Source organism: Bos indicus x Bos taurus, chromosome 7 (genome assembly GCF_003369695.1).
Source record: "Bos indicus x Bos taurus breed Angus x Brahman F1 hybrid chromosome 7, Bos_hybrid_MaternalHap_v2.0, whole genome shotgun sequence".
Classification (NCBI taxonomy): domain Eukaryota; kingdom Metazoa; phylum Chordata; class Mammalia; order Artiodactyla; family Bovidae; genus Bos; species Bos indicus x Bos taurus.
The window spans coordinates 109,227,137-109,249,758 of NC_040082.1; the positions used below are offsets into that span (position 1 = coordinate 109,227,137).

Below are 22,622 nucleotides of genomic sequence, written 5' to 3' on the forward strand. Positions count from 1 at the left end.
TCTGAGAGCTCAGTGAACTGAAGAAAATGGATGGTGGTTGGTGTCAGTCAGGTTTCTCACTTTTGGAGTGGGAGTTTACAGATAAGCAAAGGGAGAAAACCACAAGGATCCATGTAATATAATGGATTAAAGTTGGAAACCTAAGTATGAACTCATTCTTAGTTTAATACAGATACAAATGGTTATATATAGAAATATTTAGTTATGTGCATATACAGATATTAGTATACACATATATATATTTCCTTTCTCTGTCAACTGAGAAGGTCCAGAAACAATAAAACCTTAATAGTAACAAGGACATCTAATACCCAGAGCTTGATTTCTAGTATTATTTTCCAATAAATGGAAACTAGGGTTCCTTGGAGAAATCCTTGATTCTAGGAATGGGAAAGGAAATATATACAAGATGAACCTGGAGCATCTTAAAGCACCAGAAAAGAAGAAAATGCTCAAAACACAAAACAAAAAAAACCCCAACACTCATAGTAATGGAAGCATGTCAAAGGACACAAGAGTCAACTGAAAGAGCTCCCAATGGCCAAAGTTGGAATGTGAACAAAAAATAAGCCAAGAAATATTGTATTGTAATACAAAGTACAAAATAAATATCCGTAAGTCCATTCTGATACATATAAATGACTGAATAGATCAACAGAAAAGAGACAAACCATCATATGGAATAATTCCAAGTAAATATGTGATACTCTGCCCTAAGGAGGGGAAGCCTAACCCCCAGCGCCTGAAGTGTGGGCTGTGCACAGTGGCCTCCTACAGAGCGCTGTACAGAAGAGGGAAAGAGGAACGCTATGATGGAGAAGCCTGATCAACAGCCAGGTAGTCAAGGCAACACCAACAGTGATCACTCACACTGGTACAGCATGACAGGCGATGAGTATGACACCTTACCCCTGCGGCCTTCCTCCCTCAAACCTTTATCCTCAGTCTAATCATGAAGAAAAAGCAAACAAATCCCACTGAAGGACATTACACAAAATACCCGAACAGGAGTCCTAAAAAACTGTCATAGCCAAGAGAAGCCTAGCAGATATAATGACCAAAAGTAATGTAATATCCTGGATGGGATCCTGGAACTCCAAAGGACATCAGATAAAAACTAAAGAAACTGGAATAAAATTGGAAGTGTAGTGAAAGTCGCTCAGTCATGTCCAGCTCTTGCGACCCCATGGACTAGACTGTAGCCTCCCAGACTCCTCTGTCCATTGCATTCTCCAGGACAGAATACTGGAGTGGGTAGCCTTTCCCTTCTCCAGGGGATCTTCCCAGCCCAGGGATCGAACCCAGGTCTCCTACATTGCAGGCAGATTCTTTACCAGCTGAGCCACAAGGGAAGCCCAAGGATAAGCCTAACTGAATAAAATATGGACTTTAGTTAATAATAACATACCAAAAGTTTCCCTGGTGGCTTAGTGGGTAAAGAATCTGCCTGCAGGAGACATAAGAGACATGGGTTTGATCCCTGGGTCAGGAAGATCCCCTCGAGAAGGGCAGGGCAACCTACTCTAGTATTCTTGCCTGGAGAATACCATGGACAGATGAGCCTGGTGGGCTACAGTCCATGGGGTCACCAAGGATGGGACAGGACTGAAGTGACTTAACACACACATGCATGCAATATACCAATATTGATTCAGTAATTATTAATGAACAATTAATAATTGTTAATAATAACATGCCAATATTGGTTCATTAAGTGCAACAAATGTACCATGCTAATGTAATATGTTAATAATAAGAGAAACTGGGCACAGTGTCTATGGGAATTATCTGTACTATCTTTGCAATTTTTCTGTGAATGTAAATCTGTTCTAAAAGGTTTATTTTAAAGAGTCATGCCATAAAATGGAACTTATCTGGAAAAAAAAACAGTGACTAGAAAACAAAGAAACAACACTTTTAAAGTGCTTAAACCCAGAATTCTACATCTATGTCCTTAAAAAATGACAGCAGAAGAAAACACTTTAGGGTAAATGAATGATGAGAGAATTTGTCACAGCAGATCTGTGCTGCAAGAAATGATTTAAAACATTATCTAGACTGAAAGGGAAATGACATTAGATATCTCTGACTATACAAAGGAAAAAAGAACACCAGAAATGCAACATATGAGTAAATAATATAAAAGTCTATCACTTTTCCCTTCATCAGTTTTTTTGTTCCCATTGGGGTCACAAAGAGTCGGACACGACTGAACAACTGAACTGAACTGAACTGACCCTCACCAACAACTGACTTCTTTTCATTCCTCCTCCAAAGGCTCTACAGACTTAAGAGTTTGACAGTAAGTCTTACAAGGGCAGAAAAGCCCTCCTAGGGAGAGTCCATCTACAAACTCTGGGGAAGGATTTTACAGTTAAAACTATGGAGGGGTACTTTGGGCATTTAGTAGGCATGTGCCTGGGAGGCTAAACACTCTGTAAATACAAAGGACAGTTCTACAGAGCCAAGAATTTTCAGTATCCTACCTCCTGAAAAATCCGAACTGAGGAGCATTGTAAGGTATCAATTAATCTTTACCAGTCCTCTAACACATGGAGCAAGGCTGCACCATTTTCCTTAGCAGCTGTGCCTGCGGCACTAGCTCTGAGCTTGTCCCTGTAAATCCAGGTCACCGTCATATGAACAGCTAACAAGTAAAAAATGCCTTCTGTCCTGTAACCTGTGAAACTGATTTCTAAGCTAGTATTCTAAACCCCACGCAGATCGTTTACATTATTTCAGCTTCCTCCTCTTCTACTGCTGGAGAGGAAAGGATAAGTACAAGCAAGATAAAATCACAAGTCAAGTGATGAGTCCAATCAATTTACTCAGGATACTGAGCCTGCAGTGTCTGAATTAGCAATACTAGAAGATAAATTGTCATAAGTATCTAGCAGAGGGAGGGGCTCTCCACTTCCAGGGAAATAAAGGGCAAGTTCAGAGCTTACAGGAATGTTTTAAAACAATCATCAGCAGTCATTTTTTAAAAGTTGTTCTTTTTCAAAAGCTACTGCTTACATATTAGTTTAAAATTTTTCTTGATAATCATGAATTTCTGAAAAAAGTGTATGGATCATATGGAAGACACAGAAGAGATATTTGCAAACTCAGGCCACAGACACAATTAAGAGTATAGTAGAATTTAAAATGCAAACTCAATCTGTTCTGAAGTAATTAAATTCATATTCAATTAGACCCTAAAAACTAAACAGTTAAAGCAACAGTATGACTATTATTTATTTTCTTGATGGGCTTTTAGAATAAAGGAATAGATTTACATTAAGTGACCCAAATTATGGATATTTAAAGATATTTTACAATGTATTTGTGATTTATCTTTACTTGTTTTCACAAGGTGTGATTTTTTTCCTATTCACAAAGAGAATATTTAAAATGTAAACTCAATCTGTTCTGAAGTAATTAAATTCATATTCAATTAGACCCTAAAAACTAAACAGTTAAAGCAACAGTATGACTATTATTTATTTTCTTGATGGGCTTTTAGAATAAAGGAATAGATTTACATTAAGTGGCCCAAATTATGGATATTTAAAGATATTTTACAATGTATTTGTGATTTATCTTTACTTGTTTTCACAAGGTGTGATTTTTTTCCTATTCACAAAGAGAATATTCTATATTTTACAGAGTAATTTTTTTCTATTCATTGCTAGATAATATAGAGCTATATATCTTTTTTAAAAAAGAGAATATGATGCAGAAAAGGTAAAGAGCTATTTGATTGATTCTATTCAACCAGTTAAAGGAACACTAAAGAAGCATTCGATACTGCTAATTGACATAAAGATAGAAAAGTAAATTATTTGGTTAAACGTTTACCTAAATTACCTCATCTTCCTATTAAAATGAAAAAATGCTCACAGATTCTTACAGACATACAAATAAAACTATCAAAGAGCTCTCTGACTTGACAACAATTTGACACAATTTATGACTGTTAAGCAATAAAGTCTATATTAATTTTTAAAAACCAGGAAAATAAATCCTTAACTTTTATACAAATGTGCATTATTTTAAACTATGCAAGTGCCCATAACTTCCCCTTTATACTACCACATATTTGTTAACTACATTACAAAGAACTTATTCTGCCAAGTAGAGGTAACAAATAAAACCACAAATTGAGCGGTCTTTCCTGTCAATGATGTCATGGACACTGTGCCAGAAAAGATGTCCTTCAGCCACCAGATGAAGGGCATTCATTAGAACAAACAGGAATAAGCTCTTGAAACATTGTCAACATGGCAAGAAAATGAAATACTGAACAATGTGAAATTTTAAAATTAGTTATAAAATATATCCTTAAATGAAATGAAAGCTTAACAAAGCTAAATATCTTCATGAAATCATTTCAATGCAGCACATACTTATTTTGTTCAAGATATTTTGCTAACCACTGCAGAAAATAAAAAGACACAAACTTTAACTTAAAGAAACCCACAGTCTTCTCTCTACCGCCAGTCAAGTATACACATGATAACAACAGAAAACAAAAGGACAGTGCCGTCCAGAGCTACAAAAAAGATGCTATGAAGACTGAAGGGGCCTCAGACAGTAAACTCACTGAGGGTGTGGCCCAGGGCTCTTTTTATCAACTCTCACCAGTTCATATTAGTTCATATTACAATGCACAGCACAAAGTGCTGTTTCTCAAATGAAGGGTGGATAACAGAATTGACATGTGAGCAGGGGAGGGCTAAAACACGGATCTCCCCCTTGAGATGTGGAACTACAGGTATATTCCAGGTATCTTTGCAGGTACAGATACAAGGGGTATCTAGTTACTCTGACAGAACGGTCCTTGAACCTTACACAGAAACAGGAAGAAAGGGCTCTGTGAAGGAGAGAGAAGCAGTGCACACTAATGAGCCAGGAGAACAATGGTTCTCAGAGCACAGAGATTGTCTATGCTGCTGTCCTCCACAGCAAGGACTCATGGCCTTCCAGAGAAAGAGACTCAGAGACCAAAGAGGTCTTCCTACAGAGGAGGCAACGTGGCCTACATCACGGGGAGGAAGTCAGTGAGAAATCTGAGAAGGAAACCTAGCTTTCTTATCTTTACCTATTTCTCAAAGCCAGACCTGTGGACCAGTGGCATTAGTGTCACATATAAACTTCTTAAAAACAGAGTCTCAGGCTACACTCCAGACCTATCAATCAAAATCTCCATTTTAACAAGATTCCCAGAGGATACACGTATACATCAAAATCTGAGGAGTATCCCAGAGCATCTGTCTAGATGTGACATTACTGGATCACAATGTTTGAGTTCTTTAATGGTATTAGACGGTACTAAATTTCTCTCTGAAGCATTGTCTCACGTTCTTTCTAATTTTCTGTGTATCATAAAGCCATAGTTTTGCACTATAAAGCCATTTCTTATTGCTCTTATATTACATTTGCCTTACAAAAGTTCTATATCCTAAGAATATATCCTCAAACTCTATCTAATTTTCCTTATTTGTTTATCAGCGAAAATGTAATAAAAGAGTTACATGGTCAATAAACTTGGGAAACTGCAGGTTAATCAATTAAAACAAGTCTTAAAGACTTCTCAGAGACTTCAGTATGTTTATTAGGAGCTTCTAAAATTGAAATATTTTTCAAGCATTTTCTAAAACTTATTTCATCATTTACCTTTTTTCCTCCATGGGTCATCTATGGAACATTTCTGGATACTCTTAACATTTCAAGGAACACAGATGGAAAATCCATGTTAATTTAGAAGGAATTCTCTCCCTTTTTAAACAAAAAATCATTGAGGGAGAAAAAAAAGACAAACTTGATTCCCTCTCTTATAATCCCCAGATCTTTACATACTTAAAAGATTCTCATTCTCACTACCTCTCTAGTGGTTTTGTATATGTAAAATAACATCACATAAAAAGAAAAATACATTCTGCTCAGTTGAATTTCTCTCTATCCATTTTTCTTTGTGTTTTCAGTAAGAAGAAAACAGCAAGGAATGATTAGGTCCAAAATTTCGAAGTTTTTTCTTCCCTCTAATACAGCTGATGAGAGCAAACTGACATCTGCTCTGAGACCTAGGCAGAAAAACCACTGTCATTTTTTTTTTGAGGATAACTGATTTACAATGCTGTGTTAGTGATCTCTGACAGTGAAAATCACACATTCTATTTTATTTACACCTTCCTTAAAAAGTTTCAATTTTCCTACAATAAACACAAATTACTTTTGGAGAAAGAAAAAATATATATATTTTAATTCTAAAATGCTTAATTTGAAGGGAAGAAAACAAGTTAGAGCAATAAAATTTAAATTAATCTGCGTTATTCTATTAAGATATACACAAAAGGATCAATGATCTTAAATTAGGGTGAGGTCTTTGCAAGACAACTGTCTAAAATTGATAATGCAAATATTAATTATGATTAAAGAGTTAATTCTTTAAATAAGTCATTCATCTTTAACATTTTTTATAAGTGCAGAATTAAACTTTATCTAGGTTTCAACTAGTTGTAATAGATTGGTAAACTGAAAGGTAAACACCAAAACACCTGTGTCTAAGCCTCTCTTCTGCTGGCCCTTGCTTGCTTCAATCTCTTGGTCTGTAAGTGGGAGAGTACCTATAACATACATGGCCATGATGAGGCCATGACTGTCTAAGAAAATACGTAAAAAAGAGACTCCTCTACATCATGTCACCAGAGAAACACAAATTAAAACAACCTATTACAATGACCAAAAAGAAGGAAAAAAAAAAAAAAAAATGACAGCACGAAATGCTGGTGAGGATGTGGAGTAACAGGAAATTTTCATTTTCTGCTGCTGGAAATATATAAAGTGGTACAGCCACTCTGGAAAATAGTTTGATGGTTTCTTACAAAACTATCCTCTTACTGTACAACTCAGCAATCAGGCTCCTTAGTATTTATCCAAGGGAACTGAAAACTTATGTCCACACACAAAAACCTGCACATATGTTTATGGTGGCTTCACTCATAACTGCTCAAACCTGGAAGCAACCAAGATGTCCTTCAGTAAGTGACTTGATAAATAAACTGTGGAACACCCAGAAACCAGAATATTCAGCACTCAAAAATAATGAGCTATCAAGTCATGAAAAGACATGGAGGAAACCTAAATGCATATAACTAAGTGAAAAAAGCCAGTCTGAAAAATGTCCAGATTCTGCTGGGAACCTAAAATTGCTTTAAAAAGTAAAGTCTAATAAAAACCAAAAAATTCACTGCTATATCGTGCCTGCCATATATATAGCAGTGCTCAATAAATTGCACCATTGTTATTAAAACAAGCACATTAGAAATATCCTGTTTCCACAGAAATGAAGAAATATGGTTACTACTATAATTAAAGTAATTACTAAGTTAGTTTCAACATTCATTTTGATAAGATAAAAGGCATGACATAATCTGGATGAATGATTCTAAATCTAAGGTACTATTTTTCAAAGTTATCAAGTGAAATGTGAAATGACTAAGGATTCAGTCACAGTCAGTTCCTTAATGAGTGCAAGTCTCACAGTGTTTTACTGTCGTTATGTAAGAAAAAGTTCAACTAAAAGAAAAAAAATGTATCTCAACAAACAAATGGCAATACCAAAGAAAAATATAATCCTAGAATTATGTTGGAAATGATATGGTTTCAGCAAGAGGTAGAATGCCTTCCTATAAAGCAATAATTTGCCAGAGGGAAAACAAAATCTACAACTTCCTTTTTTTGTTTACCTGGATGAGTCATGGTGACTGGCTCCTCTTTGGATTTATTATTGTAGATGACTACAGCAACTGCATTGTGGAAAGCAGCCCGTGATATTTTCTCTTTAAAGGTGCAATTTCCCCTCTGCAGCAAGGCAATCCACTGTTTGATGTTAGGAGGGACAAAGAACCGTGTTTGAGGATCACAGCCCAGATGATCAGCAACTAGACAGATGAGAAGAGGGAAAAAAAACAACCAGAGATATTAACTTTTTCCTCAAGGAAACAAAATCAATCAAGTCTTCGTCAAAGTGCTTAACTATTCCCTGGATACCACAGCACTTCAAGCAGCTTGCTCCCAGCAGAGCTATAAATACATCCACAAAGGACAACGCAATGAATCCGAGTCCATATCTGTTCAGGGAGAGAGATGCTCCATTAAAACGTTACCTGTAAAGGAAATTAGAAGGGAAAGACTGTTTAACTTCACAGATTGACAAAATATTAAAGACTGACCATATCTAATGTAGGTTGGTGAAGAGAGGAGGAAGATATGACAAACAGAACCCCCAGCAATCCAAGGGATGGATCTACCCTGACTTCTGCTCATTCACCGCAGTTCAGTTCAGTTGCTCAGTCCTGTCTGACTCTTTGCCATGCCATGAACTGCAGCACGCCAGGCTTCCCTGTCCCTCACCAACTCCAGGAGCTTGCTCAAACTCACATCCATCAAGTTGGTGATGCCATCCAACCATCTCATCCTCTATCGTCCCCTTCTCCTCCTGCCTTCAATCTTTCCCAGCATCAGGGTCTTGTCCATTAAGTCAGTTCTTTGCATCAGATGGCCAAACTATCAAGAGTTTCAGCTTCAGCATCAGTCCTTCCCATGAATATTCAGGACTGATTTCCTTTTGGATTGACTGGTTTGATCTACTTGCAGTCCAAGGGACTCAAGAGTCTTCTCCAACACCACAGTTCAAAAGCATCAATTCTTCTGTGCTCAGCTTTCTTTATACTCCAACTCTCACATTCATACATGACTAATGGAAAAATCATAGCTTTGACTAGATGAACCTTTGTCAGCCAAGTAATATCTCTGCTTTTTAATACGCTGTCTAGGTTGGTCACAACTTTTCTTCCAAGGAGCAAGCGTCTTTTAACTTCATGGCTGCAGTCACCATCTGCAGTGATTTTGGAACCCAAAAAAATAAAGTCTGTCATTGTTTCCACGGTTTCCCCATCTGTTTGCCATGAAATGATGGGGTCAGATGCCATGATCTTAGTTTTCTGAATGTTGAATTTTAAGCCAACTTTTTCACTCTCCTCTTTCACTTTGATCAAGAGGCTCTGTAGTTCCTCTTTACTATCCGCCAGAAGGGTGGTGTCATCTGCATATCTGAGGTTATTGATATTTCTCCCAGCAATCTTGATTCCAGCTTGTGCTTCATCCAGCCCAGCATTTCACATGATGTACACTGCATATAAGTTAAATAAGCAGGGTGACAATATACAGCCTTGACCTACTCCTTTCCCAATTTGGAACCAGTCTGTTGTTCCGTGTTTGGTTCTAACTGTTGCTTCCTGACCTGCATACAAATTTCTCAAGAGGCAGGTCAGGTGGTCTGGTATTCCCATCTCTTTCAGAATTTTCCACAGTTTGTTGTGATCCACACAGTCAAAGACTTTGGCACAGTCAATAAAGGAGAAATAAATGTTTTTCTGGGAACTCTCTTGCTTTTTCGATGATCCAGCAGATGTTGGCAACTTGATCTCTGGTTCCTCTGCCTTTTCTAAATCCAGCTTGAACATCTGGAAGTTCACGGTTCACGTACTGTTGAAGCCTGGCTTGGAGAATTTTGAGCATTACTTTACTAGCATGTGAGATGAGTGCAATTGTGTGGTAGTTTGAGCATTCTTTGGCATTGCCTTTCTTTGGGATTGAAATGAAATCAGACCTTTTCCAATCCTGTGGCCACTGCTGAGTTTTCCAAATTTGCTGGTATATTGAGTGCAACACTCTCACAGCATCATCTTTTAGGATTTGAAATAGCTCAACTGGAATTCCATCACCTCCACTAGCTTTGTTGGTAATGATGCTTCCAAGGCCCACTTGACTTCATCTGCCTTTAGGTGAGTGATCACACCATTGTGGTTATCTGGGTCATGAAGATCTTTTTTTTGTATAGATCTTCTGGGTATTCTTGCCACCTCTTAATATCTTCTGCTTCTGCTAGGTCCATACTATTTCTGTCCTTTATTGTGCCCATCTTTGCATGAAATGTTCCTTTGGTATCTCTAATTTTCTTGACGACATCTCCAGTCTTTCCCATTCTGTTGCCTTCCTCTATTTCTTTGCATTACTTATCTCCTGATCCCTATCTCCATCATCACCACAAGGAGACTGATTTTGCTTGGCATAAATGAGAAAGCCAAACTTTCGGTTCTGTTACTAACAGTCTTGTTAAAATTCAAGTATCCTTGAACAAATTTCTCAGTAAGTGTCAAAGAAAATTAGAAAAGTTCAGGTCTGCATATGAAAGTTTAAATTAGTTAAAGTAACATGTGAAGTGAAAGTCGCTCAGTTGTGTCTGACTCTTTGCGACCCCATGGACTGTACAGTCCATGGAATTCTCCAGGCCAGAATACTGGAGTAGGTAGCCTTACCCTTCTCCAGGGGATCTTCCCAACCCAGGGATCGAACTCAGGTCTCCCAGACTGCAGGCAAATTCTTTACCAGCTGAGCCACAAGGGAAGTCCAAGAATATTGGAGTGGGTAGCTTCCAGCAGATCTTCCCAACCCAGGAATGGAACCAGGGTCTCCTGCACTGCAGGAGGATTCTTTACCAACTGAACTATCACGGAAAATAACATGAAACTAGAATAAATATTCCTGTAATTTATGTGCTGTGTTAAGCTACTTCAGTTGTGTCCAACTCTGTGTGACCCTAAGGACTGTAGCCTGCCAGGCTCCTCGGTCCATGGGATTATCCAAGGAAGAATATTGGAGTGGGCTGCCGTGCCCTTCTCCAGGGAATCTTTTCCACCCAGGGATCAAACCCACGTCTTCTGTGGCTTCCACATTGTAGGTGGATTCTCTACTGCTGTGTCACCAGGAAAGCCTCATCTAATTTATATTGATGGGCAAATATGTCTCTATAGTTTCACATTAGGATACATATATTAACTTATTATAGCTACTTGTCTAACAAAATACACAAAGACACCGAAACTATCCGCTGGGACAATAAATTACATGGTCATTGTCCTAGATTTGGAGGGAAGTTTTTTCAAGTACATTTAAATTTGTCAGGGGAAGTTGATCAATTTTTGATTCTGCAAACACGGGAATTATATCTCTGGCACTCTGCCTATCTTAAAAAGCTGTCCCTGGCTGCTCTTTCCATTCTCATCCTTACTTTTATAGCAGGTTAAAATGAAAAGGGAAGGGCAGTTCAGAAGGAGGAAGAAAGTCATAAACATTTATTCTGAAGACATGCAGTGCCAGAGAACGGTGTGCCCTAGCCTTCCTGGAATTGGAACTGCCAGTACTCTGAGGGCTGAGAGGGAGGGAAGGAAAGGAGCGCAGCACAAATGGGTAACACTAGAAGGAAATAAACAATGAAAAATTAAACATTAAACAAATGAGGTGTACAATAAGACAACACCAGGGGGGAAACGGTTGCTGTCTATGCCCTGGAAGCACACTGCTTAGCAAAAGAAATGAAATGTTCACAATACTTAGAGAAAACGTAAAATGTAGAGATGTCACTAACTTCAGAGAAATGCTACATCTATCATTCCCTCTTAAATAATAGCTTTCCCTAAATTCTTTTATTATCCTGGTGATGAATAGCAATGAGAGCATATTTGTTACTACAAAGTGGGAGACAGATGATTTCACAATTTGTCGTGATTGACACTGTTGACAACTATGACTCACCTTTTCCTGAAACAGTTTCTACACTCTGAAACTTAAGTCCTTTCTCAGTCAAACAGAGAGAAAAAAAGGTTATGTCATGATTTTGTGTAAGTTTCTCAGTCGTGTCTGACTCTTTGTGATCCCATGAACTATAGCCCACCAGGCTCCTCTGTCCATATGTCCATAAGATTCTCCAGGCAAGAATACTGGAGTGGGTTGGCGTTTCCTTTTCCAGGGAATCTTCCCGACCCAGGTCTCCTGCATTGCAGGCAGTATTTTTACACTCTGAGCCACCAGGGAAGCCCTATGTCATGATTTTAATAGTCAACTTTTGAAAGACACAAAAAATCATCAAACTCTGAAATTTTGAAACAGATATTACTTTCGGTAATAATGTCTGTTTCATAGATAATTATCATGCTTAAAAATATAAGCATTTAGTCAATGTGTTATGATAACCTCACTGTCTTGGGAAAATTTTCAAGAATACCTAGAGATCTGTATGCTTGTCTTCTATGAAACATGGGTATTTTCTGCACAGATGTGTGTGAAGTCTATCCACAACCCAGTAGCACACCTCCACCCCATTTTCCTAGCTCCTAATACCTACCACTTCGATTTCATTCTTTCTCTCTGATTTTGACAGTATCATTGTCCACTTAGAAGAACAGCAGTTCTCTAGTAAGTCACAAAGTCTAAGACTGAAAAGACACACCAAGGGGTACAACAAAAGAGCAAAATTTACGAAACATACTGAAGGGAAAATTAAAAATCCTCTTAAGGAATCCTCACCCACTAAGAACAGATTCTATGAACAACTCCATCATCAATACAAATTCCAACAACAGATTGTATGTGGAAAAGAAGTTTCCTGTTCCCCCAAATTTATCTAAATCATTATTCACTAAGGGTCTTTGAAAACCTTTATATCAATAAAAATATAGTAAGAAATTCAAGTTCTTATTTAACAGATTTTATCTGCTCTTGGCTGCACTGGGTCTCTGTTGCTGGTGTGCTCGGACTTTCTCAAATTGCAGAGTGGGGGCTACTCTCCAGTTGTGGTGTGCAGGCTTCTCACTGCAGTGGTTCCTCTTGTTGCAGAGCACAGGCTCTAGTAGTTGTAGCACGCAGGCTCTAACCGCCCCTCAACACGTGGAATCTTCCTGAACCAGGGATCAAACCCATGTCCTCTGCATTGGCAGGGGGATTCTTAACCACTGGACCACCGATGAAGTGAAAGTTGCTCAGTCATGTCCAACTCTTTGCAACCCCATGGACTATACAGTCCATGGAATTCTCCAGGCCAGAATACTAGAGTGGGTAGCCTTTCCCTTTTCTGGAGATCTTCCCAACCCACGGATCAAACCCTGGTCTCCCACATTGCAGGCAGATTCTTTACCAGCTGAGCCACCAGGGAAGTCCCTAAATTCACGTTCTTGTTCAAGGAAGTTCAGAAAAAAAAAAATAAGGGATTTTTATAATCACTTAGTACCATGGTATGCTTATCTATGCTTGGCTTTAATTAACAAATAACTTGAACAATGAAGATAATGTCAACAGCTCTACAACACAACTTCTCAAGAGGACTGATGACTGACTGGCACTACTCCAGAATTTAATCCCAGTTATTTATACTTGAAGTAATTTATTAAGTAAAGACAAGCAGTAGTATGGCATAAAATATCTATGAATCACTAAATTTACTTCCACTAAAAATCATAATGAAAATGTGAAATAATAGGTGATATAAAATGATAAAGTATTTTACAATTTTATTTGTCAAATATATCTCAGTAAATTTGGAAAACATTTTTACATTATTGAGAAACTTAACTTCAATTTTTTTTCTGTATGGACTTTCCTGTTGAGCCCAGAAATAGTAATGAGACTAATTATCCCTTAACAAGAACCAAACAATTCTGGACAGGAACAATTATGGAATACTCACTTCAACGAATATTAACTTAAATGCTCAGTAACATACTAAATACCAGAGAGAAATACAACAGAACCAAACACCTTGGTCTTTAATGTTAAAGCACCACTAAATGGATTGAAGATGCATGCCTGGCACAGAAATTAAATATCAACAAAGTAGTTAAAAATGCCAATGCAGAGAGCTTACAAATTTAGGAAAGGAAAAGAGCAACATAATGGTCTAAGTTTAGTGGAAGTTGGAAGCTAAAACACTTGAAAACTGTTCAAGCAGAAAGGGGAGGGGCACAAGCGACCAGCATAAACATACAGAACAAAGACTGTCTCTTAAACTTCTTGTGAAAATCAAACAAATTTTATTTATTTTTGGCTGCACTGGGTCTTCGTTGCTGGTGTGCATGGGAGCACAAATTGTGCACAAATTCTCTCAAACTGCGGAGAGCAGGGGCTACTCTAATATCTGCCCTTCAATGATATACTGAAGGGCAGATATTAAATATTTGAATATTTAAAGTAGGCTGTGAGTAGATAAGTAAATAAATACTCTTCCCCACCTCAGAGCGGCCTAAAGTTCTCCACGTTGATTAGTTTCACTCCCATTTCTTAAAACTGCAACCACCCCATCTGCCAAGTAGTGATATCCACATTGTTGTGTGGGTGATGCTTCCTCCTGCATCCTGAGAACTTGCAAGAGCCAAGTGGGCCTAGGGATGGGCAGCTGCTGGAATCCTTAGGCACACAGCACAGGTGCCCCGGCAAGACTCTAGCTTCCAGAGAATGCGTGTCTTGTTTCCTCCACCTTAAAGGCCAATCCCACTACTCCTCTGCTGACCACCTTCTAAGCCTCAGAACTGCGCTAAAGTATCCTCTCTGAAAAGCCTTCCCAATTTCCTAACGCTGAGTTGGGTGTTTTATTCATGTTCCCATGGTACCCTGAGATTCCATTTATTTTAGCATTTATCACACTCTGAGTCTCCTGGAACGTGATATCTAGCATCTTTTTCAGTATCTCTGGCATACAGCAGACACTTAACTCATATCATGACGGGAGCAAGAGAAGAACAACAGAGGGAGATTAAGCAAGACCTGATATAAAGAAAAAGCTTGTGCCAAAGACCACTCTGTTTCATGTGGTAATGTTCTGACAGGGGTAACATTCTATCAGTTGTTTTCTGTAAAAGAAGTAAAAATAAAAATGGACCTAACTAGTTACCCTAAATTTAGATGTTTCCATTTTCACTATTTTCACATTAGATTATAATTTCTTTAATCTTTAGATTTTTTACTTCTTGTCTTTATTTTCAATGTTGAATTTAATTTTATGATTCAAATAAAAAATACAATTCTTTACTTTTGTTCCCAACTTTTTAGAAAATTGAAGTGTAATTGATTTATAATGTTGGATTAGTTTCAGATGTACAGCAAAGTGATTCAGTTAGATATATGTGTGAGTGGGTGTGTGTGTGTGTATATATATATATATATATTCTTCTATAAATTATTTTCCACTAAAGGTTATAATAATGCGTGGCACAGGAGCGGCAGCTGCACGGCACAGCGGCCGAGATGAACTACCCCACGTCCAAGGTCAGAAGCAGTGGCTGCACTTTGCTGGAGCAGCCATGAAGAGATATTCCACGTCCAAGGTAAGAAAAACCCAAGTAAGACAGTAGGCGCTGAGAGAGGGCGTCAGAGGGCAGACAGACTGACACCACTATCCCAGACAACTACCCAATCTGATCACATGGACCACAGCCTTGTCTAACTCAATGAAACTAAGCCATGCCGTGTGGGGATTCAAGCTGGAATCAAGATTTCTGGGAGAAATATCAATAACCTCAGATATGCAGATGACACCATGCTTACGGCAGAAAGTGAAGAACTAAAGAGCCTCTTGATGAAACTGAAAGAGGAGAGTGAAAAGGTTGACTTAAAGCTCAACACTCAGAAAACTAAGATCATGTCATCCGGTCCCATCACTTCATGGGAAATAGATGGGAAAGAGTGGAAACAGTGGCAGACTCTATTTTTGGGGGATCCAAAATCACTGCAGATGGTGATGGCAGCCATGAAATTAAAAGATACTTGCTCCTTGGAAGAAAAGTTACGACCAACCTAGACAGCATTTTAAAAAGCAGAGACATTACTTTGCCGACAAAGGTCTGTCTAGTCAAGGTTATGGTTTTTCCAGTAGTCATATATGGATGTGAGAGTTGGACTATAAAGAAAGCTGAGTGCTGAAAAATTGATGCTTTTGAACTGTGGTATTGGAAAAGACTCTTAAGAGTTTCTTGGACTGCTAGGAGATCCAACCAGCCCATCCTAAAGGAAATCAGTCCTGAATATTCATTGGAAGGACTGATGCTGAAGCTGAGGCTCCAATACTTTGGCCACCTGATGTGAAGAGCTGACTCATTTGAAAAGACCCTCATGTTGGGAAAGATTGAGGGCAGGAGGAGAAAGAGATGATGGAGAATGAGACAGTTGGATGGCATTACGGACTTGATGGACATGGGTTTGGGTGGACTCTGGGAGTTGGTGATGGACCAGGAGGCCTGGCGTGCTGTGGTTCATGGGGTCGCAAAGAGTCGGACACGACTGAGGGACTGAACTGAACTGGTAGGTTATTAAAAGATACTGAATAGCGTTCCCTGTGCTATGCAGTAGTTCTTGTTGTTTTTTTTTTGTATATAGCAGTGTCACCTGTTAATCCCAAATTTATCCCTCCTCCTTTCCCCTTTGGTAACCACAGGACTGTTTTTCACCCAACTTCTTAATTTTACACATTTAGCTACTGGACTTAAGTAGCTAGCTTTCATCCCTTTATTACTTCCATGGATAAACTTACTATTTCTAATTTCACTCGAATCTAATTTATTTTTCAGTTGCAGACTAATTGCCTTACAGAGTTTGCTGTTTCCTGTCAAACCTGCACCATCTGTTATCACTCGTCTTCATCAGTTGTTTAGTCTCTGAAACACTGAAAATGCTTACTCTTTTACTTTTTTGTTAACTTACGTGTAAATTTTAATTTTTGCCTTAATCTTGTATCTAGTTTTTTAAATCCCTCCCCCAATACTTCTGTTGTATATATATATATTTTCTGGTAGGATTTGTTATCATAATGGCCTGCAGAAACAACTTGGACCCTAGCCTTTCCTGTTTTCTCAGGAACCTTGTATCAATGATCATTCCCTGCCTTTTTTCCTCTCATTTAAACCTGCTTGTTTCTTCCATCGTAAAAATAAAGGAGAAGAAAGAACAGTATCTGAAAAGACTCCCCTTTACTGCTACTGTTCTCAAGAGCTATCTGTACCTGTGATTCTCATCTCCTCAGTGTCCACCCACTTCTCACCACATTTTAAAAGCCTGTATTTACTTGGCTGCTGTCGGCTCTTTGTTGCACCATGTGGGATCTCTTCTTGTGGTGTGTGGATTCTCTGGTTGTGGAACGTGGGCTCAGGAGTTGCAGCAAGCTGGCTCTAGAGCACACAGGTTCAGTAACTGCAGTGCACAGGCTTAGCTGCCCCGCAGCATGTGAGATCTTAGTTCCCGCACCAGGGACTGGACTCACATACCCTGCGCTGCACGGCAGATTCTCAACCAGTGGGCCACCAGACAAGTCCCTCCTCATGACATTTTAATCTCTGCATTCCACTCCACTAAAAGTGCTCTGAAAAGGCATCAATAACCTCAGCATTGCTAAAACCCAAGACATGGGTGATCCTCTTCCAAACTGACCTGACAGCTACAAGTGTCCCAGCTGAGCACTCTACACTCTCTTGGCTTCCAAGACCCCCATCCTCCTGATTCTCCACTTCCTCCTTTTCTTTCAGAGCCCTCCTTGCTAACCTTCTTTACTGACTCCTCTCCCTCCATGTGTGCACTCAAACCACTTGGAGGTCTAAGATCCTCTGCAGCTAGAATTCTCTCTACATTGCTGGTAGGCTTTTTTCTTACTGGAGCAACAATGCTTACTAACATTTCATGCCAATCAGCTCTTTCCTGAGAAACTATTTTTCAAATTTTACTTATACAAATCCAGTTCCCAATATACACAACTAAGTCAGAATGCTAAGAATCAGAAGAGGAATATGGATAATTACACACAGGAAGGAGATTCATTCCCTCTCATTCCAAGCAGAGACTGGTCCTGCCTTGATGACCTAACATTCTTGAATGTCTTTGCTGGTTCACATGGAAGGAGGCATGGGAGAGCATTTGTAGGCAGGTCTATGGACAGTCACTTTTTAATTTATTTCTTTCCAGGCTATTTTGCCCCAGCTTCAGGCAAGGCCAAGGGATCACTTTGAGGTTTCAAATGGATGCTATTAGTTGCCAAAAATACCTACCACCAAATGAAAACCAGAAACAGAAACCTAATTTAATTTGGTCATCACCTCTACACAGTAACATGCTTTATGTGACACCTACTGGAGCCCAAACTTTGGGAGGTAGACAGACAATCTAAGATTTACCACACAGAAGTTACATTACATATGTATGACAGGACTTCTCTCTGCTTTCCACAGGATGTGAGTAATAGAACATATGAGTCAAGTTTTTGCTGACAGTCATTTTATGATAGAGAAGGGAAAATCTTAGGATAAAGTTAAAGCTATTAATCGGAGAAGGCAATGGCAACCCACTCCAGTGTTCTTGCCTGGAGAATCCCAGGGACAGAGGAGCCTAGTGGGCTGCCGTCTATGGGGTCGCACAGAGTCAGACACGACTGAAGTGACTTAGCAGCAGCAGCAGCAAAGTTATTAATACAATGGCAAAGGGACAATGAAAGGGACAAGATCCTTGGGAACACTGCTGAGTGCTGAATTCCTGGACCGTGAAAGCTGCCCTACCTTGGAGCTTCTGGTTCTGACACAGGATTAATGTCTTCCTTATTTAAATCAACTTAAGCAGGAATTTGTCACTTGGAACACTCACATTTCTCATGTGAGTCAAGCAGCAATGAGGGGCTCTCTTAATCCACCAGGATCCACATTTGGCAACTCAAGCCCATCAAGAAGATCAAACCTAAGAAGAAAGCTTCCTGGAAAAGTCCTTTGACACAGAGAAGCAGCTGTGATGCCAATCTTTTGCCATCCTCCCTGACCTGAGAGGAGGGGTAACTATCCAGGAGAGGAGAGCTTTACCCAAAGATTAACATCTAGGGCAAGAGATCTCTCTAAGGATCCAAGGTAGAATCCAAGAGGCCAGGGAAATCATCTATAAACACTAAATGAAATTTGGCTTTTTCTTAATCTGTGAATACAGACATTTAATCAATGTCTCTATCTTCTTCCTAAATAACACAAGGCTCTTAAAAGGCTTCTATAACAAAGTACTATAAACTTGATGTTTGTTTAAACAACAGGAATTTATTATTCTCTCACAATTCTGAAGGCCAGAAGTGTTAAATCAAGGTTGCTGGCAGGGCCATCTTTCTACTGAAGGTCCTAGTGAAGAACCCTTCCTTGCCTGTTCTAGCTTCTGGCAGCTCCACGTGACCTTGGTTTGCGGCTGCAACTCCAACCTTTGCTGTCACGTGGCCTTCTCCTCTGTGTGTGTCCCTTCGCTTCTGTCTCTTACAAACACACTTCTCATTGGATTTAGGACCTATCTACGCTATCAAGGATGATCTCATCTAAGGATCTTTATTAATGACAACTGCAAAGGCTTTTTACCCCCCAAATAATGTTTCCACGTTCACACGTTCCAGGGATCAGACATGAATGTATCTTCTGGGGGACTACCTTTCACCCTGCCTTTAGAAAGCAACTCCAATCACCACTTCTCATCTTATGCATAACTGTCCACTATACAGTTCCACCTTGCTTTAATTATCCCCTCTCTAATAGTCAGTGCTTCATACAGTCAATGTTTGTTAAACTTTACCTACAGATGCCTGTCCATTCTTATATTAGTCAAGGTTCTCCAGAGAAACAGACCAGTAAGATATTTGCGTATATAAAGAGATTTATTTCTTAAGGAACTGGCTCATGCAATTATGGAGGCTAATGAGTCCCATAAAGGAGGCTATCAAGGACAATAAAGAAAGCGGAGCACCGAACAACTGATGCTTTTGAGTTGCGGTGTTGATAGAAGGCTTTTGAGTGTCCCTTGGACAGCAAGGAGATCAAACCATCCTAAAGGAAATCTGTCCTGAACATTCATTGGAAGGACTAATGCTGAAGCTGAAGCTTCAATACTTCGGCCACCTGATGCAAAGAACTGACTCCTTAGAAAAGACCCTGATGCTGGGAAAGACTGAAGGCAAGAGGAAGAGGGGACGACAGAGGATGAGATGGTTGGATGGCATCATCAACTCAATGGACATGACTTGAGCGAGCTCCGGGAGTTGGTGATGGACAGGGAAGCCTGGCGTATTGCAGTCCAGGGGATCGCAAAGAATCAGACATGACTGAGCAACTGAACTGAACAAGTCCCAGGATCTGCAGGGTAAGTCAGTAAGTTGGAGAGTTGATGGTGGAGTTCCAGTCCAAGGCTGGCAAGACGCGCTGATGTTTCAGTTTAACTCCAAGGGCAGGAAAAAGCCAACGACTAGTTTGAAGGCAGTACGACCAGTTTGAAGGCAGTCAGGCAAGAAGAAACTTACTTATTTGAAGGATAATCACCGCCTTTGTTTCATCCAAACCTTCAACTGATTGGATGATGTCCAACCACAACAGAGGGCAATCTGCTTTAATCTGCCTTATTCAATCTACCAATTTATATGTTTGTCTCACCTAAAAACACCCTAACAGAAACACTCAGAATGATGTTGACTACATACCTGGGAACCTTGTGGCCCTGTGAAGGTGACACATAAAATTAACCACCACGGTACTATTCGTATCTCACTTCTGTGCTTCCTCCTTCTTACTTATTCTACATATTTTAGAAGTTCTTTCAATGAAGATCTGTTAAGGATAAACTTGCTTTTCACAGTAAACATGTCTTTACATATCTGAAAACTTCTTTTACTTTCTCTCATCCTTGAATGATAAATTAAGGTAAAAAGTCTAGATTTTATTGTTCTGTTAGCACACTAAAGGTAATATTCCACTGTCTTCTGCTTCTTATACTGAGAGGAGCTGAAAAGAACATTTTAACCGTGTAGGTTCTCAAATGTTACCCACCTACTTTTTACTTTCAAATCTAGTATTTTTAAGAAGCAAAATAGATGTGTTTCTTATTTTTCTATTAACTGTCAATTTTTACTTTTGGTTTTATTCTGAAGAAACAAACTTTTACTATAAACTACAGTCTTTTCATATAGAATTTTAAAGGCAAAGAAAACAATAAAATATCTTCTGCACACCTAGAGTGCTGGATATATCCATCAGCATTGCAGAAAAGATCATACATAGCTGAACAGTCAGCAAGTTTGTCAATAGCCATCCATTATCATTATTTAGTTACTGTAGATCTCAAATGGATTTTGATTATTTTTCACATCCTTAGAAATTATATATATATCTGTTGGATGTTCTCCATGACATAATAAAAAGCATCTTAAAGTAATTTTAAATGATGGCTAATACAAATCAACCTGGAAAGTCATGTTCAGAAACAATTTTTATTACAACTGATGTAACAAATACTTCATGCAAGAGAGATGCTGTAAATCAAAATAACCAAAAAAATCACTGCAAGGTAAGATAATGGTATCACAGTACAACATACAGAAATGCTAATTATTTTATCCATATCACTCCCCATTACACAAAAGCATTAGAGCACTGAGTACAACTCTTTCTGAGGCTTTCTTTTCTGCTAGCTCCTACCCATCACATTTTCCTCCCAGCTCTCTGAGCACTCTTTCGCATTTTTCCATTGCTAGTCTCTCAGCGGGTGTGTTCACTAAGGCTCTGCCCCAGGCCCTTTTCTCAGTGGGTCCATTCACATGGCTTCAACTATCACCTATATGTAGATAATGCTTAATTCTAAATCTCTCTCGAGCTTTAGTCTTTAATTTTCAACTGCTTGCTAGATATTTCTCCATGAATACAGAGTATTTCAAACTCTTCCCAAATCAAATGTGATCATTCTACATAGAATTCCTTTCTGATAGTATCATCAATAAGACTCTTAAACATGTAAGGTGGAAATTTTCATTGCATTCCTGAAAACAGGTAAGTGGCTATAAAGAGACCCACTCCATCAATAGTGTTCAATTTTCTTGGCTGCCATCAAGAACCAGCTAGACAACCTCATTGTAACTAAATCCTGCTAATGTACAGAGAGATGTAAGAACACCACTGAAGGCCCAAAGGAGTGTATGAAGGCATGACTCGCCACTCCAGCTTTACTGAGGTATGATTAATAAAATAATTAAGACAACTATTAATAAAAACTATATATATTTGGGGCTTCCCTGGTGGCTCAGATAGTAAAGAATCTGCCTGCAATACAGAAGACCTGGGTTCGATCCCTGGGTTGGGAAGAGCCCCTGGAGGAGGGCATGGCAACCCACTCTAGTATTCTTGTCTGGAGAATTCCCATGGACAGAGGTGCCTGGTGGGCTACAGTCCATGGGGTCACAAAGAGTTGGACACAACCGAGCGACAAAGCAAGTATATATTTAAGACGGTGATTTGATACACCTATACACTGTGAAATGATTATAGTCAAGTCAATTAACATATCCATTACCTCATATAGTTAGTTACTTTTATTTTTTGGTGTGTGGTGAGAACACTGATGACCTACTATTTTACCAAATTTCAAGTATACAATGCAGCATTATTAACTATAGTCACCATGCTATACATGAGATTTCCCCAAAACATTCATTTTATAGCTCAAAGTAAACAACATTGAAGGACATTATCACTTCTTGGGCAGAAAAGTAAAAGATGCAGGAGCACTCCTATTTTATTTATCATTTCTTGTTTCTAGTACTAATACTTTTAGTACTAGTGGCTCTGACAAAATGACAGTGTTGAAAAAGACTGGGCTATCTGAAACACATTTTCACATGTTATAATCATGCATTCAACAACATATTAAAAGAGTAATACACTGTGATCAAGTGAGATTTATTCCAGGGATGCAAGGATGCTTCAACA

At 38.9% G+C, this 22,622-nt stretch overlaps 1 protein-coding gene across 4 annotated transcripts in view; it reads right to left on the bottom strand.

Moving 5' to 3' along the window:
• RNF130 (ring finger protein 130) overlaps positions 1-22,622 on the bottom strand; it is a 185,122-nt gene that overhangs the window by 135,246 nt on the left and 27,254 nt on the right. For 3 of the 4 annotated variants that reach the window (XM_027548471.1, XM_027548470.1, XM_027548472.1), the window contains exon 2: positions 7,731-7,925. The exons of the other annotated variant lie outside the window; for it this stretch is intronic. In XM_027548471.1, coding sequence (XP_027404272.1) covers positions 7,731-7,925 — 195 coding nt within the window. The remainder of the gene's footprint in view (positions 1-7,730; positions 7,926-22,622) is intronic. 4 annotated transcript variants of the gene reach the window in all.